The sequence below is a fragment of the Anguilla rostrata genome, chromosome 11 (assembly GCF_018555375.3).
Source record: "Anguilla rostrata isolate EN2019 chromosome 11, ASM1855537v3, whole genome shotgun sequence".
Classification (NCBI taxonomy): domain Eukaryota; kingdom Metazoa; phylum Chordata; class Actinopteri; order Anguilliformes; family Anguillidae; genus Anguilla; species Anguilla rostrata.
This window is the reverse complement of record NC_057943.1, coordinates 40967829-40986933: the sequence shown is the minus strand read 5'-3', so window position 1 is coordinate 40986933 and position 19105 is coordinate 40967829. Positions and strand designations below refer to the sequence as shown.

General features: G+C 46.9%; 1 protein-coding gene across 1 annotated transcript in view; it reads right to left on the bottom strand.

Moving 5' to 3' along the window:
- LOC135234958 (leucine-rich repeat-containing G-protein coupled receptor 6) overlaps positions 1 to 19105 on the bottom strand; it is a 93757-nt gene that overhangs the window by 26474 nt on the left and 48178 nt on the right. The window contains exons 3-4 of the mRNA XM_064300112.1: positions 10456 to 10527; positions 6101 to 6172 (exon numbers count right to left, since the gene is read on the bottom strand). Coding sequence (XP_064156182.1) covers positions 6101 to 6172; positions 10456 to 10527 — 144 coding nt within the window. The remainder of the gene's footprint in view (positions 1 to 6100; positions 6173 to 10455; positions 10528 to 19105) is intronic.

Sequence of the window (19105 nt, the reverse complement as noted above, 5' to 3'; positions counted from 1 at the left end):
CGCCACGGGACGGGCGGAGGCCTGCGCTCGCCGGCGATCTTCAGACGGGACCCGCAGGTGCGCCGCTCCGCCTCCCAACCCCCCCACCCCCCCCACCCCCCCGTCACCCAGAGAGAAGAGCGCCGGCAAGAAAAAGGGAATTTTAATTACAGAGGGAAGAAATCCTGAAGAGCGGAATCAGCACTGAGCGAGTTCCCCCCCCTGCCGCCTCGCCGAGCAGCGCGCCGATGTTTACAGGAAGTGCGCGATGGCCGCGGCGCACGCGTCTACAGGAAGTGCGCGATGACCGCGGCGTACGCGCCAGGCCCGCTGGAACGCAAACGGCTTCAGTTTTAATGGATTACTGGGGTCTTTTTTTTTTTCTTCTTCTTCTTAACCGTGTTTAATGTGATCCAGAGAACAAACAACTGAGCAAACGGGGAGTGTCGGTGTTGACTGGAAACCTTTAAAAGCCTTTTTTTGGCTTTTTCAAAATCATTAAAAACGTTTAAAAAAAGGCCAAAGAAAAGATAAAAGCAGCGAAGAAGTGATCAGTGGCGAGAGTCTGGAAGTAATTGAAAGAGCAGGAAGAGGGACTTCTTTCACCGAACGCGGGTCGGAACGTACAGCCCCCTTCCTCTCTTTTTGGCTTGTCGTCGCGCGACCTTGACATTCCCACAACCGAGATATATATTTTCCCCGAACGTCCGCGAGCGGAGCCTTTGATCGAATAAATGCACCCCGCTGTGTTGGGGCGCCCCCCCCCCCCCCACACCCTTCCTCCCCCGGCGATGAATGACGCCGCTCGGGCACACGGGGCCGGCTGCGAGCACTTCCTCCCTCTCGTGCGCTCCGGGCCCTTACTCGCTCACTCGTTCCTTTTCCAGCGGCCCCGCCCGCGTCTCCCCCGGCCCCGACGCTCGGGGGGGGGGGCACGGGTGAGCGTGTCACGCGGCACAGAAAAAAGGCATTAAAAAAAAAAAGACTCAGTCTTCAAGTAGAATTATAACTTCCGAATCCCCCTCGGTAATCTGTTAATTCGAACGCTCAAGGAGGGTTGTGCATGAGGGCGTGCCCAGAGATCATCGGGGCGGGGGGGGGGGGGTTGGAGGGCTTCCATTTTTTGATTTTGGAAAAATCTTCTTCAGAATCAACAATACAACTTTACGTGATTTGTTTTATTTTATTTGATTTTTTTTAAAAGCCATTGACTCTGAAGAACATTGACATCCTGTGCATCATGTGTCTCTTTTCTACGCATATGCAGTAGTGCCTCAGACGTATGAACCTGACGAGAACAGACGCTGTTTGTATTTCTGAAATGCGTGCAACTCTAACAATGAAGTTCAAATACAACAATTTTAATATATGTAATATATTGAATAATGTACAGAGTTATTATTTTTCAGTTAAATTGGCTCTCATTTTGTAGCAAATAGTTTTATGCGTACTTATTGAAATTTGTCCCAGGCTGCAGCTATTGGCTTTGTTGTGATTATCATGCACCTGCTCAGTTTTATTTGGAGTTGCAACCATAGAGGATAGCCCTGCTTTAATTCTGAGTTCCTGTAATGGGGAGAAGGGGTGGTCCGCCTTTATTAGCTACAGACAAAAATAAAAAAATAAAATTGGATTTGTCCATTAAAACGTTCTGGACATAACAGATTCCTGTCCCTGACCTGGAATTTCCTTTCAGTGTCTGGATAGACTATGAGACCTTAATAAGCTCTCAAGTACGAGTAATTGGTTGCCGCTTACAATTTGGTATTCCTCTTACAAAATAACAATCATAAAGAATACATGCAAAAAGGAAGGAATATGCAGGTAAAAATATTTTCCAGGAACACAATGCACCTGCTTGGTCTCATGAGCGTGTCCATGTAAAGGGAATTTAACCCACTCTCAGTTAGTAACATAAGGTCCTGCTCTGCAAACATTTAAACCCTTAAAACCAAATGGAGATGATAAGATTTTATTTGCCCACCTTGTGCAACAGAGGCTTTTCAGCATAAACAATTCCTAATCGGGAAATTCCTGGCTTTCAGCCATTTTGATTTTCTCAGGCTTTCAGGCTCCGTATTTGTAATTAGAGTTCAGTGAAGATGAAAAAGACTCTCACTTTGAGCCCTGTTCCACAGGTGTTCATCAAGTTTTCCGGAACATTTTGCCTTTCACTTATCCTTCCACCTGCTAGGCCACTGGGGCCATTGTGAGAGTATGTTCTAGTTCACCAAACTTTAATAAGATCTCTCAGTATCAGTTGCAAAACACAACCTCATACTACATAGTCTTACTAAACAATTCCTTCCTGAAGATTTATTTATTTATTTATTTATTTAACTTAAAATCTATTGTCATACAATTTGCATACCTTCATCGCCAGTGTCCTTAAGTACCCTTTCCTCGATATTATTTCATACATGAATATAAAATTATATCAATTAACGAGTCTGACACCTAAATAGATGTTACAAAACTGCAGAATATACGTGCACGAGAGACTTGTGTACATGTCACTTCTGTGTGCTCGTTCATTTTAATTAGCTTCACAGCCTCACAGCGCAGTGGAAAAACTCATTTTTCCTCTGTCAGACGAGCAGTGATTTATTTGACTCTTGCTACCTGCCAGGCTGCAGTTTCCACCCATACCTCAGCCCTCCCAAGACAGCATTGTATCCTTCATTCCTCCCAAGAATGCTGTCGGATCAAAGGCCAGCGCTGCGCTGTGGTAGAGCTCGTGCTGTAATGGCTAGAAGAATGCCTTTGGGTTAATCTGCAGGGCTTCTCAAACATGTGTTTTTCACAGGAGTTCTTCACCCATCATCAAAGACGGCATGTAGTCATAAATTTCCCATTTTTGAACAGCCGGTCTCCAAAAATCATCCAATGGACATCGGAGGTGTCCTACTGTAGTTGTGTTACCAATATGTTATACAAGTATCGCAACTACTCAGCTTGTTTAGACTTTTTCTAGAAGCACCTACTCTTTTCATTGTTAGGCTTGATCATACATATTCCTTAATAATGTGGTATATGAAGCAGAAACATCCTCTGTGCCGTACATATTTCCTGCAAGATTAAAAGCTTTCCTCTAAAAACAGCCTGTGAAACTACTCATGTAATCATAATAATGAATCATTAGTCCTTGGCAACCTGCTCGGTTGTCCTCAGTGTAAATAAGTAAAAAAGGTTTTGAAGAAAAATATCAGGGCCAGTTCAGTAATATTGCAGTTACATAACATCAGGTCAGTATGTAATTGATAGTTTGCCATATGCTCTTTCGCTGGCTTAAACACCTGAAGGAAGCTGAGACTCACAAACACGTCCTCAGACAGTCAGCTTCCACTAAAGTGTATGATGGTAGTGGAAGGAATCTGAGAGTGGACCAATCAGGTTGCCTGTGTTATGACCCGTCGTAAGTTTTGTGTTTACGTTTGTCTCGGCTGTATGTGTATCTCGTTCTTCTGGTTTGTCATCTGATTGGCCATTTCTGCCTCCGTTTGACATTGAAAAAGCCGCCATTTGCCACTTACCAGTGGAGACTTGCTCTTCAAACTCGTGCTTGCTGTGTTGTGGATAGTGAGTACCTCATTTGACTTTACGTATTTGACCTTATTTTGTTTGATTCCGATTCTCGCCTAGCCCTCTGCTTTGCTCACTGATTGGATTTCGTGTTGGGCTATTCACTTGTTCTCGACCTCAGCTCTCTTTTGGCCTTGGCTCATTGTGTAGTGCTCTTGTTAGCTACTGTGTTCCCAGCTGGGCTACAGATTCTTTGGGACACTATTTTGTTATTTTGCTTTATTATTTTTCCTTTGTTATTTTTGAAGGTGATCTACTCTGGGTGGAATTTTAAATCTCTGTTTGAGGTACATTATTCAGACTATTAGCCTCCGACTGCAGACTAATTGTCTCAAACAACCGTATTACATAAGGACTGGAGTGACTCATTTCACTTACCCTACTTCTTGTTACGGCCTGACCCTAGACCCTTAACTGAATTTGGTGCCTTTGGATGGGTTGACGCCATCTTCTAACTGCAGTCACCGTATGCGTTCTGTGTTTCTTCTGTGTGTCAAAGTCAGGCGCCAGAAGATATATTTTTTTTGAAGCTTTGAAAATGATTTATGTCTCTTCAGCTTATCATTAGCTTAAATTGCATGTTTTGTAATTCTTGAATGACTTTAAGTCTTAACATATTAAAAGGAGCCATAAAACACGTCTCCCTGAATCACCATTATAGTTTAATTGCTTTGAAAATGAATATAACTGGGATGGCTAACAGCCAGTTGAGCAGAACTACAGGGAAGGTCTGGCCACAGCTACTGAGTGATGGAGACTCTGACAGAACAGGTTATTCCAGTGGGAAAACTGTTGGTGGCAAGCTAATTAAATTTCTACACCTCTGAACATAACGAAAACATCCTCAATAAGCTGTAGGAAATGACTGAATTGGTTTACATGGTGTTATTCACACTTGGAAACAGCGCCGTACTGTCTTGGTGGTATGACTCAGAGAAGGTGGGACAATCTGAAGGGACTTGGTGCTCGGCGTACAAACACTCAAATGACACGTGAGTAAGCTAGACAGAACCTGATGATACGGGGACCCTTGACCCTTCGAGGGGGAATGATTGCAAAGCGGCAGTGAGCCAACGTGAAATGGCTAAGATAATGAGGACACAAAGCGGAAAGAAGAGGGGAAAGCTGGGGCACAAGAGACAAACGGAAGAGAAAACGGGTTCTTTCACAGCTCACTGAGGACGTCTCTTGGAGAAGTGAACCACAGTGGCCATCCTCCAGCTCATGGCTTCCAGATGCAGCCCCCCCCCCCACTCCGGCAGCATAGCAAAAACCCCAAGATAGACTGAGGTATTCTAAATGGAGCGTTCGGCAATCAACGTGGACGGCAGCCCTGCTCTTTTAAGAACCCAAGACAACAAAACAAATGAAAGACCAGCATCCTGCTTCCATCACGAAAGGGGAATGCTGGAATTTTTCCCCCTTTGCCGACCGTCCAAAGGTTTGTCACGTTTCGAGCCGACGGGCACCGGGGGAGATCACGTCGTGCGGCAGACTTCGGAGACGGTCGAGCGGGCCGAACTAACGGCGTTTTGTCGTCCCTGCGCTATCGGGGAGATGAGCGACGACGTACATCGCCGGACGGCCACAGAAGACTCTGTCTGCGGCTCCAAACATCTGCTCGACACTTCTCCGCAGGAGGGGAAGGCTCGACCAGACTGCGTTCCTGACACTCGCATGGCCGTGTAGCACCTGTTTTACTATCACCCAGTGTACCATAAATCCTGAACCCGATCCTCCCTTGTGGAAGCAGCTTAATAAAGGCCTTAATGGTCCTAATAGGCGTATAAATAACCCAGCTTTCCTGTCCTAGCTTTGTTGTAGAGACCTGCCAAGAGTTACCTCATTGGAGGATTACAGTAATAAGCAATCCTATCCCTCCCCCTGTATTATTAGATTTGATATTGGAGTGCTAAACAAGTTATTGTGTTACTCTGTGATTCACAGGTTTCTTTCATGCTTGAGGAGTGTTTTTTTGGTCTTCCTTTCTGTTGTGTTTTTTTTTTTAATCGAGCAGTACATTTGACAGTTCATTTGCACCAAATTTCTCTCGCTCTCTCTCTCTCTCTCTCTCTCTCTTGCCCTCTCTCTATCTCATTTTTCTTTCCTCTCTACTGTGAATGGATTAAAGCAGTCTGGCTTGGTGAATCATCAAATGGAAGCTGTATGACTTAAAGCCTCTGTGTTCTCCCTTACTCTGTTAAATACTGAAACGCTGCCACTTCCTGTCAAAAATTGAACGGTTGTCCAGCTTTCCCACAGCACACCTACTGGCGTGCAATTAGCCACAGCTATTTACCTGTCAATCTGCAGCCCAGTTATGACCAGTGGGCCCAGATAGGTGCTTGAGAGAGTCTTGAGAGTCTTGGAGTGTGCAGTTATTCTCTCATTCTACTAAGGCCACTTGTGTTAAGTTACACTTTGCTTCAGACCGCCGTGTACGCCCTGTCAGTTTGCGCTGGTGTTCAGTCTCATACGTGGGTCGGCTCGGGCTCTGTTCCAGGACCCAAACTCAAAGGGGAGGGGCGGCGTTACTCACAGCGACAGCAGGTTGGGCAAGTCCCACGTGGCCTCACTGGGGAGACGCTCGATCTGATTGTTCTGCAGCATCCTGCAAATCAGAAATTAAGAATGGCATGGGTGTCGCGTTCATTTAGTGTGGCATTTAAAAAATAAATAAAATAGAATTGACATTAGAGCAGTAAGAGCTTGCAATAGCAGTGGATTCACTAATGATTCCCGAGTTTGTCCAGGCCAGGGCTGTTCGATGTTGAGTCTTTAAAGTCGTGTCTGGAACTCAGCGCCGGCGCGTTAAGGTTTGGAACATTGACCGTCCAATCCAAACACGAGCAGGAAGAGACGGAACAGGAAACAGCCGGTGTCCGTGTCTCTCCCGCTCGCGACCCACCACACTCATTTGGCGCAAATCGTCCTTGCCTTAAAAAATGATAACTCACAGTCAGGTAATGGAAAACTCCCCCAGGTGGGTGGGGGGGGGGGAGTCGAGCATATCAGGAATGCTTGGAAAAGGAGCAGAGAATTTCAGACGTTGCGTTTCTCCCGTCATCCCCCGCTCCGTTGACAGAAGATGACTGATCTCCGTTATTACTCAAACGACCAGATTCGCTCTTTTTCGCTGGCCCGGTTGCGAAGAACGCTGGCGGCGCTGGTTTGAAAATGAGTACCTGTGACGCACCTGGGGAGTCGTTTCCCCCCAGCGCGCGCCCTGGTTACCGCGGCGATTCCAGCAGAGCGTTAATTACAAACGAGTGCGTCTGGAAGCGAGGAATGTCAGCCGGCCAGACGCGTATCTGCCTGGCGTAGTGAAATCATATGGGAGACAGTTGTTGTTTACACAGCGAGGACAAAAGCGCAATAATAAAACTTTATTTTTTCTCCACTTCAATCAGCCAGGAGATAGGATTTTACATCCAGCGTGTGGAGCTGGCTTCAGAGCGGGAACGAACGGAAGGGAAGGAATGTGTGTGTGCGTGTGTGTGTGCGTGTGTGTGTGTGTGTGAGTGTGTGTACGTGTGCGTGTGTGTGCGTGTGTGTGTGTGAGTGTGTGTGTGTGTGTGTGTGCGTGTGTGTGTGTGTGTGCGTGTGTGCGTGTGTGTGTGTGTGCGTGTGTGTGTGTGGTGTGTGTGTGTGTGTGTGTGTGTGTGCGTGTGTATGTGTGTGGCAGTGTGTGGTGATGGTGTGGTGATGGTGTGTGCTGTGTATGTGGTGTGTGTGCGTGTGTGCGTGTATGTGTGTGCGTGTGTGTGAGAGAATGTGTGTGAGAGCCATGGAAGGAAGAAAGAAAGAAAGAGAGAGAGGAGCTCCTTGGGTGGGCCACTGATGTCATACTTGCAGAAATCGGGGAGGGCGAAAAGAGGAAGCATACACAATAACGTCTGGCTTTTTGAACAATACAAATAATTACAACGTGAGACGTCCCAGTCGTAGATGACGGGGCCTAATTACACAGCAGACGGCTTTATCGTGGCCAATCAAAGCCGAGCCTCGTGGAACGGGGCCGCGCAGAAGAGAGTCTCCAGTGTTTTCCAGCAAAAGCAAAGCCGTCGTGGCGGGAAGGTCGTTATCAGGGGATCGAGCTTCCACAACGGGCCCTTTGCAAGTTTACCGCTTCAGATGACCAAACATCGTTAAAATAGCCTACACTACCAATCTGCGCTTCAAGAGCAACATGATTAAGTTCGTTTAGTCTTATTCTTTTTTTTTGTTTTTTTTTAAGAATCATTAGTCAACTTTTTATTTCTACCTGAAAATGGTCAGGATTTTATTTTTTTGCGTTCGTGTTGAAGAGTAAAGGGTTGTTTTTGCATTCATAATCAATGATTAAAGGCCAAGATAAATAGCCATTTTTTTCAAGAGGAGGAGGGTGGAGAGTGGATTTTAATCATTCCCCATTACTTCGTCAAACTGAAGTCTGACAGAGTGAGCCTGGAACCTTGTGCTAACCCCAAACAAGGTCAATAGTTAATCCAAATCCTTTGACAACGGAAAAGAATAAACTGGACATGGAAGAAAACGTAATTTAAATTTTGAAACATTCCACAGACAGATGACAGGGATTTAATAAACAGTTGTACAACCCCCGCTTTCGGCTTCTTACCACCGTGAGTTCAGAAAAAAGGAAAAAGCCATTTCTGAATAGATGCTAGGTATGAACAGTGTTATTAAACCTCGCTCTCGCTCTGACATTTTGCGGAAGATGGACGCACAGCACATCCAAGCAGAAGTGGTTGTCCCTATAGTGAAATAACCACTATTATTTGGTTCCCTCATGAGTAAAAGCGCTGTTTCCTATTTTTTTTTCGCCATGAAGGAGTCGTCTGTGTTCTAGATGAACCTCATGAGGCACTAAGTGATCTTGGTTGTGATTGTCCTGATGGCCAGACTGGTGGGCAGTCAGGCGGTCCTGGTCCTAGTGACCACGGGGTCAGGTAATGTCTTGGTTGTGATTGGTCGGCCTGGTGGGCAGTCAGGCGGTCCTGGTCCTAATGACCACGGGGTCAGGTAATGTCTTGGTTGTGATTGGCCGGCCTGGTGGGCAGACTGGTGGTCCTGGTCCTAATGACCACGGGGTCAGGTAATGTCTTGGTTGTGATTGTCCTGGTGGGCAGACTGGTGGTCCTGGTCCTAATGACCACGGGGTCAGGTAATGTCTTGGTTGTGATTGTCCTGGTGGGCAGACTGGTGGTCCTGGTCCTAATGACCACGGGGTCGGGTAATATCTTAGTTGTGATTGTCCTGGTGGGCAGACTGGTGGTCCTGGTCCTAATGACCACGGGGTCAGGTAATGTCTTGGTTGTGATTGTCCTGGTGGGCAGACTGGTGGTCCTGGTCCTAATGACCACGGGGTCAGGTAATGTCTTGGTTGTGATTGTCCTGGTGGGCAGACTGGTGGTCCTGATCCTAATGACCATGGGGTCAGGTAATGTCTTGGTTGTGATTGTCCTGGTGGGCAGACTGGTGGTCCTGGTCCTAATGACCACGGGGTCAGGTAATGTCTTGGTTGTGATTGTCCTGGTGGGCAGACTGGTGGTCCTGGTCCTAATGACCACGGGGTCAGGTAATGTCTTGGTTGTGATTGTCCTGGTGGGCAGACTGGTGGTCCTGGTCCTAATGACCACAGGGTCGAGTAATGTCTTGGTTGTGATTGTCCAGGTGGGCAGACTGGAGGTCCTGGTCCTAATGACCACGGGGTTAGGTAATGTCTTGGTTGTGATTGTCCTGGTGGGCAGACTGGTGGTCCTGGTCCTAATGACCACGGGGTCAGGTAATGTCTTGGTTGTGATTGTCCTGGTGGGCAGACTGGTGGTCCTGGTCCTAATGACCACGGGTGGGTAATGTCTTGGTTGTGATTGTCCTGGTGGGCAGACTGGTAGTCCTGGTCCTAATGACCACAGGGTCGAGTAATGTCTTGGTTGTGATTGTCCTGGTGGGCAGACTGGTGGTCCTGGTCCTAATGACCACGGGGTCAGGTAATGTCTTGGTTGTGATGGTCCAGGTGGGCAGACCGGTGGTCCTGGTCCTAATGACCACGGGGTCAGGTAATGTCTTGGTTGTGATTGTCTTGGTGGCCAGACTGGTGGTCCTGGTCCTAATGACCACAGGGTCGAGTAATGTCTTGGTTGTGATTGTCCTGGTGGGCAGACTGGTGGTCCTGGTCCTAATGACCACAGGGTTGAGTAATGGAGTCCTCCAGAGGCACAGCTTAGCTCTAGGGAGGCACACGCCATTTTGAGAAATGTGAATTTTGTCGGCTTTTTGACAAAAAGAGACTTTTTATTCGCTTGGTTTTAGGAGGAATTATTTGTGAGTTCACCTTGAGTCTTGTGTGAGTCTTGGAGTGCTTCAGGAGCTGCCAGTGCTCTGGCAGTTTTACATTAAAGGGATTTTCCCCTTTAGAGAGGAAGCATGTGCCACAGATAAGCTTACGGATGCCGTGAAGTCAGTGACGCTCTCTCACTTTTTTCAACTCGTGAGCACATAATAACATTAAAAAAAAAACATAAAACAGTGGTTTCTTTCATTAAAGTCAATGCTACAGGTATACATTACACACAGTAGGCCCACATGTGGAAAATTGCATAGTTACGCTTTTTGAGAGGTTAGAAGGGGGTAATCATTTCGATGAGGCGTGGCAGGCGTGTATTTACGAGAGCGGTGCCCCACGCGTGGGCTAATGTGCGCCACGTGCGCCGATGCGCCACGAACGGGCAGGTGGAGCGCTTGACAGACGGACAGAGAGATGGACAGACAGACGGACAGACAAACAGAGAGATGGACAGACAGATGGACAGACGGACAGAGAGATGGACAGACAGACGGACAGAGAGACAGACGGACAGACAGACGGACGGACAGACAGACAGAGGCACTCACAGCACTTTGAGATTGTAGAGGCCCGTGAAGACCTGCTTGGGGACGTCTCTGAGACGGTTTCCGGACAGCCTCCTGCAGGGGACAGAGAGAGAGAGAGAGAGAGAGAGAGTGAGAGAGATGCAGAGGGGAGTCGCTCGCTCCATCACTCACAGGGCGAGCGAGCACTGATGGCTTCAGCAGAGACGTCCTCTGGAAGATTCCTGCTGAACCAGCGAGCCTGAACGCCCGGTGACTTTCAGCTCTGCGGGGACTCTGGGAGATCGGGCGTGCTGGCCCAAGTTCTTCCGCAGCTGGAGTTTCTACTTCTTTCTGCCCCTTTTTCAACACCCCCCCCCCTTCTTCTTCAAGTCAGTCGTCATTCTCTGCAAATGCATTGCTGTGTGTCTTTGTATATTATAGTCATGTTAGAGTGCTCTCTAAGGGAGCAACAATGGGGAAATGCACTTGCAGGAATATGATAAACACGCAGTTTCAAGATTGAACGCAGCCCACCAACATGTCTCTGATCTGACAAATCAATTAGTTTCCATGGAAATGTTCCGCTCCATTAGTCTCTGTTATGCGGGGCGCTGACAGACGCGCCATTCAGAGGATATACTAGCGCTCGTTTTTATCATTTTGTTTTTCAGGGTTTCTCTTTTCGGTTGCCACTTCAACCCCGGGACACTCTGAGCCTATTCTTTTATCTTTGAAAAAAAAAAAGCCAAAAACGTATCCGCGCACCCTAGTGACAAACGAGCTTGAACTGAGAAAGATTCGGATTGACAGCAAACTGAGAAAGTTCCATGCTATTGGCGTTCAGTGCTGCAAATTGTCATGATCTTTTTAAAAAAAATTATTTATCTCTTCCAGCTTCAAGGAACAGGCATACAATGAAGGGTCTCTGATACAGAGCGCGAGGCCCAAAGCCAGGGCATTGTGGTTAACACCATTACCCTTTTGTTAAAAAAAAGCGTTTGGAGTCGTGTAAGAGCCTCGCATGGCGGCCGAGCCGTGCGATTCGACGAGCTCCTTCTGGCGCCCGTGCCTCGGCTCGGGGCGTTCTGGGACGGGGAGAAACCGAACACCTCGCAGCTGTTCGACCGGCAATTTTTTGCTAATCAATTTGTTTATCAAACAAATCGCCTAATAACAATTTGTTTCTGTTTGTTTGGCCCGCGCTGTCCAAACCCTGTCCAAACCCCGACTCTCGCTGACGCATTGGAACAGCACATCAAATATCCGAAGACCACCCATATTTCACAACAATGAGCGCATTTGTCTAGAAGCCAACAGCCTCCCTCCTCCCGCCCCCCCCCCTCCCCTCCCCTCCCCCCACCATTCACAATTCACATTTGGCCATATGATTTCCTTTGCGAGAGAACGATGGAGTTTACATGCCAGCCGTTCGTTTTGCACTGTCAGCATGCTGGGAAGTGTGATTGAGGTAAACCCACCCCGCTACAGAGACGCTCATCACCAGCACAATAGACGCCGCTGGCTCATGATTGGCCGTCATGTCGGCCATTCAGAAACAGCGTTAGCGCTGCAGCAGAAAACAGGATGTTTCATGGGCATGACTCCGCCAAACATGCCAGATCACAATTCACAGATTCTGTTCCTCACAGACCCACACAAACCACGACTGTTGTTGATTTTTGTTTTGTGAACGCAGAAACAATAAATTATATGCAGTGCATATATATGTTTTCCCTGAAAGTGGGTCACTCAGCAGAAATAACTGTGTATAACGTGACATTTGTATCAAATGAATTGCATTGAAAGGAAGTCGCTGGACTGTGTCTCAGCCCATATTTCTAAAGACAGCTACCACAAAAGCGTCAAACCTTTATTGCACATTTTCATTTATATGTAAAATATATATAATTTATGTTTAAATGAAATGACAATTGAAAATGTATTTACTTGCAAAACGGGATGTTACTTTTAAGACTCTGTAACACATTTAGATCATCTTCCCATCATCTTTAACTCTAAGCAAAATGCAAGTCTTCATGAAACTTGCTTATGCAGTGTCCACGGCACATTCAACAAATTCCGTGTTAAACTTGTCTTGATAAATTTATCAGAACCGTTGGCGATATTTTTTGCACTTGATTATGCTGTCTTATTGTTCAGCCAACCGAATATAGTCCTGAACGTGTATGGTCAAATAAAACAAAGTACATGTGTCCAGTATTGCTCATACATGCCTGTTTGTATTATTAGCGTATGTAAGCAAACAGTGAATTTAATTCCAGTGGAATTCAACGTCTTGACATCAGTAAACATAACTTGCAGGATGCAAATCTCATGAGACAACAATATATCACAAACCATTCATAGCCTGCGTAGGCTTGAAAGCCACAAGAACATTTTTAATATCCCCTACAAATTCAAATTTAGTAAAAAAAAAATAAAAATAAAAAAACTGTCAAAATCCAACAGTGTTTGAAGGGTAACAAAGGTTTTTTAACATACACAGCAACTGTTGCTATGTACAGCTAACATATTATTGATCTTCAGTTTTCAGGGTGCATTAAGCGGGGCCATTTGTGTGACGAACATAAAACATATTGTTCTGAGGAAAAACTGATTGTAATAATTTTTCAGTACATTCACCGAAAACATATTTGTAACAGATGTCGGTCTTGATGATGGAACCTTGGAGAGTCTATTCAGAATTGTTCTTTCGGAAGAATTTGGGCCTCCGGTCGACAGTGAAGTTCCATATCATTAAGAGAAGGACAACATTCATCACGCGCCACGGCATCCTCAGAGGCCTGGCTCTGTAGGCAGAAGTCACTCATCGACGCTGGAGGTCACCTGACCCCAGGATCCTATGCTAGGCTACTCCATGTCAACGCTTGTCCATCGTTCATCATGCCAATCTGCTGTTTACATGGGCTTTTGAAAATGGGGAGCCTACTCTTTACCTTCGGGGCTGGAGTTATACTGAACCCATACAGACCCAGATCCAAGGTTCTGGCCTTGCCCCAGCTGGGAGAGAACAGGGCCGTGTGTCTGTTAAAGGTTTCTCTCCCCTTTCAGCAAAATTCTGAGTCACGCTGCTCAGTTTCAGCGACCAAAACACTCAGTGCCAGTCAGCAGGCGTCTCCCCCCCCCCCCGACCCCCGACCCCCCTGCGCAGTCCAGTTTTGCTCTCTTAACTGCTTCGTCTGGAGCCAGCATACCGTACATTTTAATTACGCTTTTTCATCATTTGAGTTTGTTTGTGGAAAAATAATCGTAGTTGTATTTGAGGAGAATACTACACCAGATGCAAGAAAGTAATATTTGACAGGCATCACAGTGGGCAGCTTGCACAATCCCCTTAATTCCACCCAACTTAGTCCCCCTGTTATATTAAATGAAAACACCTGTCACAGGAGTTTCTTCTTCTCAAAAATCATTTCAGTGCATGCAGCACCATACATATCTTTTATGATTAAAATCACCTCAGGTTTGTTACCTCAGGCAATTTCTCCACTTCTTAAGTATATGTTCTCCATCTAAAATCTCTTTTGTGAAGATTATTTCACATATATTTGCAATCGATTGCTTTTATTACGCCCTCCTGATATTGGAAGTTTACAGCTGAAATCATGTTCTATACTGAAAAAAGAAAAGAAAATCTTGAGATATGGGATGTCAACCTCCTCCTGGAAGGAAACCCTTCAGTGTTCTAAGAATACAGAGTGGTGTGGAAGTAAACATACCTCAACAAAGACTGATACAGTGATTGACTTCCAGTGTTCAAAAATAAGTCTGCAAATATTTACAGTAAGTGAACTATGCGCTGAACCTCATTTCAGGTCAGGCTCGGAAAAAGTAATGCCATGTAGGATTCCAAGAAATATGTCTTGCGTGAACTATGAAATCCAATTTAGCCTCCACAAACACGAGAGGATGGATGGGTGCTCTTAGGTCATCTGTGACCAAGAAGCTCGACCTGCTGGGCGAAATAGCTTTAAGGACAAGAAGAGAAGCCGACGGTACTACTAGTGCTTTCTGGGTCTGTGTTTACCATCAAAATGAACTTTGGCGCCTACAGAAACACACTTTTGCATCACGCCTTGGCATGGACCTATTTCATGGGATTTCGGTAGAACCACATATGGTTATTGTGCATACGCATCAAATATGGCAACTAAGGAACCCTTTCTCCCGTATAGTTCAATTAACCTTAGACCCCTTTACCTAATCTTTAACTGTAATCAATTTGTAATACACAGTTTCAGAAAGGGTGGACCTGTGCAATTTCTTTAAAAGTATTCTCCAAGATTCCAGATGACCAAAATAACTTTTCTAAAGTAAATATTTTTAATGGTAGTCCCACTTTTTCCAGTGGCACATCCAGATATTTGATCGATCTCACTGTGTTTTTGTGCTGCAGGAAAATGTGTGCTGAGGGGCCAACTAAAGCACTATCGTAGCGCGCAGCACGTTAGCACGTTGGCGCGCAGCATGTTAGCACGTTAGCACGCAGCAACGTGACTCATTGACCTCTGATTGAACGTGTTGGGGAGGACCGTAGAAGGCACAGGTGCCCGGGGAAGGTGTAGAGAGCACCAGGTCTGAGAGTCTGCGGTCGGGACTGACCTGCGGCACCACGGAGGAGCCTGGATAACTGCACCGTGGAAAATGAGAGCCAACTCAAGCGTATAAACACCACTTGATTGCAACACATGTTTTCTCTTACCAGAAAAAAAGAGGGGAAAATCAACGGTGTGCCGGATAAAATCAGAGTGGGGGTGGATGGGGTGGATGGGGAGGGGTGCAGCGTTATGTGTGGGGGGTGGGGGGGTGAGCAGTGTTATGTGGGGGGGTGGGGTTGACCCACTGTTCCTCCTATAGCCCTCCGTCCTGTTCCGAGGCTGTGCCGCTGTTTATCTGAGATGGCAGTATGATGCTGGGCCCTCAGGAGAGAGAGGGGTTATCTGCAGCGCATGGCTGGCTGGGGATTTCACGTAGGCCCTTCCCCGGGCCCGGCGAGGGGCCCGTCCGCCAAGCGTGCGATTCGCCCGCCACCGCGTGCCTGAGAGCTCACAGTCCATCCGCCAAGCGTGCGATTCACCCGCCACCGCGTGCCTGAGAGCTCACAGTCCATCCGCCAAGCGTGCGATTCGCCCGCCACCGCGTGCCTGAGAGCTCACAGTCCATCCGCCAAGCGTGCGATTCGCCCGCCACCGCGTGCCTGAGAGCTCACAGTCCATCCGCCAAGCGTGCGATTCGCCCGCCACCGCGTGCCTGAGAGCTCACAGTCCATCCGCCAAGCGTGCGATTCGCCCGCCACCGCGTCCTGGCATAGGCCGGTTGAGGCTTCACATTTCCACTTGGCGCAAGGTTGTCGAGCGCTAACCTCTGTGAAAGCCCTGTGCTAATTTATTGTTGTCAAGGACAGGTGTGGTGGGGGTAGACTGGGAGGGGGGAGATAACTTCTGGTGCAGGTTTAGCCGATTTCTCTTTATGGCAGGATTTGAAAGACATCTGTTACAGTTGTTCAAACAACAGTACTGGAACTGTTTAAACAGCATGCTAAAAGGAGCCTAAAGCAGTAAATTGTGTGAGCTGATGTCATGTTAATAGGTTCTTTCATATTTAATGAATATTGGAAACTCTTCAGATTTTTAAACTTCAATATACAGAAGGTTTTCACAAGTAAATCTGCAAATCAAAAGATATTTTGCGAAGAGTTGGTTTTTCAAACTAAGATACAATCCTGGAGCCATACACAGCAGGACCAGGTAATATTTTTCATTGTTTAGCCATTATTACAATCTGTATTGTAGACAGTGTAGATAACAGCTAGCTAGCTACATTATTTTGGGGGGTGTGTCAATCCTGGCTCTCCTAAGCAATGCAGTGAAATTCAACTAAAACAGAACTGGCTGTTTTTCTGTATAGTGTAGTAATGACTATAAGTGAGATGTATCAAAAAACGAAAAGATCCTGGTTTATTGTTCCAGCTACCACTAACAATCCTTTGTCTTCCTGGTTTTTAGCATTAAGAGCATATTGCTCCTCAATCAACAGGCTACCAAAGTAAATATAAATATATATATTTTTAAACTGTTTGCAGTTTTCCCAGTCTTTCTGTTGATTAAAGCGAGGCTATTGCTTTGTTGCAGTATAAAACTACTCTCAACATACTTAGCCACTCAAAAAACATGACCCCAATTCTACTATGGTTAATAAGAAATGCAATGTATCGACTGTGCATTACCTTCTACATTTCTGCTCTGAAAATAGTATACTATATGAATATTTTATAAAACCCCTCTCTGATATTGAAATCAATTAGTTTTCTATGTAAAACTAAGAAATATGTTTATATTAATCTTATATTAGTCTTCAAAGCCTGCATCTTCAGTTCACACTCTCACGTTTAGCAGTAATTCCCTTTGAACCTCGTGTGCGATGTTAGAATTAGCCAGGAGCAAGGGATTAATGACACTAATTTCGCACGCCTCCGTTTGAAAGCGCACACAGGAATGTTGTTGTAACAGAGAGCTCAGAAATAAGGGGTGCCTTTGATACTGGTCAGAGTACAGTCTACCAGACTGCCTTACGAGAGTCCAATGTCAACGAGTTTGAAACCCGCCTCACCTTTTCATTACTGTGTTAGCCACATCCGGCCCCTAGCTTCCTTGGCCTTGATTCCTCAGCATTAAAGAGCCGTTTAATTGAAGATCACCTGACTTTGCACAGAGCCACCCCCCCCCCCCCCCCCCGGGCGGCGGGGGTGTAAGGGGCGGATCCGGGGCTCAGATCGGGCCCCACGTGAGCCAGGGCACGGCGCGCGGCGGTACTGACGGGGATCTGAGGTTACCGTGAGAACAGGAAGGCCCCCGGGGGAGGGCGAGGGGGCGCGCGCAGACCCGTTCGCGGGCCTTTGATGGTTTTGGGACGGCCGCGTCTACCCGTCCCAAAAGCGCGGGGTCAAAGAGGGGATTTCGGGTTGTTCTGACGCGCCCGACGGAAGTGCGGTCCGTGGCCAACGGTGTGAAAGCGGGGCGGAGTCCGGTCAAGGAAGGGCCCGGAACACACACAAGCCCTGGGCAAAGAACCGCAGCCACGCAGCAGCCAACTTGGCCCGGACATCAAAGGGGGGCCATTAATAACAAGGAGCGGCAAGCCAAACGAAATTACCGCTTGGATCCCTATGAGAGAACCTGAAGGTTGTCTAGCTTTGGGCATGGAACATGCAGTGAGAGTGCAGGGTCTCAAAGGAGAGGGAAATGAGGTGTCATTAGCTTGATTAATGTAAATATGTGGAAAGCGCTCCAGTTCTCTGTAGTGTGGAGCGTCTCTGAGACACTGTGGAGGGAGGGGCTGAAGGTAGGGCTGGGGGGGGAGGGTCGGGGAGACCAACAAAAACGGAGGCTGTGCTATTAACTCAGGATTTTAGTGTGCGGAAATTATATATATCTTCTCATATTAATGGCTGCACGTGGAACGAGCCCAACTATTAACATCTCATCGCAGTGCCAAAGCATGTTTTGCAGCTCTGTGCGGTGTCCTTGCTCAAACTCACATTGCTGCTATTTTTCATATGCTTTGTTTGATGTTTGACGTGAGTTTGAAAGACAAAGGCCTACCACGGCTTGCGTAGCGGAGCAGAGGACATGCAAATTAATCATAATTAGCGGAGATGCTTACAAACTGACGTATTCTCTGCAGACCTCTGTGATGGAGTGCGAGCGATGTGGTTCATCCAGACAAGCTAACCATATCCAACTGTACCTATGTCATTCAAGAACGCTCACCTTCAGCGAATGGGCAGATATTCAGTGTAGTGCATACACATAATTTCCTGCATAATGTCCTGCTTTGATTGTGCAGTTATATTCACCTGATTTACAGATGCAGTGCTTTAATTAAATAGCATTGCTGTAATCGCTCATGCGTATTGATAAGCATTACATTACATCACAGGCATTTAGCAGACGCTCTTATCCAGAGCGACTTACACAACTTTACATTGTATCCAATTATACAGCTGGATATATACTAACCTGCAATTAAGTACCTTGCTCAAGGGTACAACGGCAATGTTCTACTGGGTAATCAAACCTTCGACCTCTAGGTTACAAGGCCAACTCCTTACCCATTATACTACACTGCTGCGTGAAATAACACAGCAGTGTAATTCTCATTGACCATTCCCAAGCACAGCACTGGAATTCTCATTGGCCATTCCGAAGCACAGCAGTGGAATTCTCATTGGCCATTCCCAAGCACAGCAGTGGACTTCCCACTGGCCATTCCCAAGCACAGCAGTGGAATTCTCATTGGCCATTCCCAAGCACAGCAGTGGAATTCTCATTGGCCATTCCCAAGCACATCAGTGGAATTCTCATTGGCCATTCCCAAGCACAGCAGTGGAATTCTCATGCATTCAAGCACAGCAGTGGACTCCATGGCTCCCAAGCACAGCAGTGGACTTCCCAATGGCCATTTCCAAGCACAGCAGTGGAATTCTCATTGGCCATTCCCAAGCACAGCAGTGGAATTCCCACTGGCCATTCCCAAGCACAGCAGTGGACTTCCCACTGGCCATTCCCAAGCACAGCAGTGGAATTCCCACTGGCCATTCCCAAGCACAGCAGTAGACTTCCCACTGGCCATTCCCAAGCACAGCAGGGACGCTGAGGGCCTGGCAAGCCCT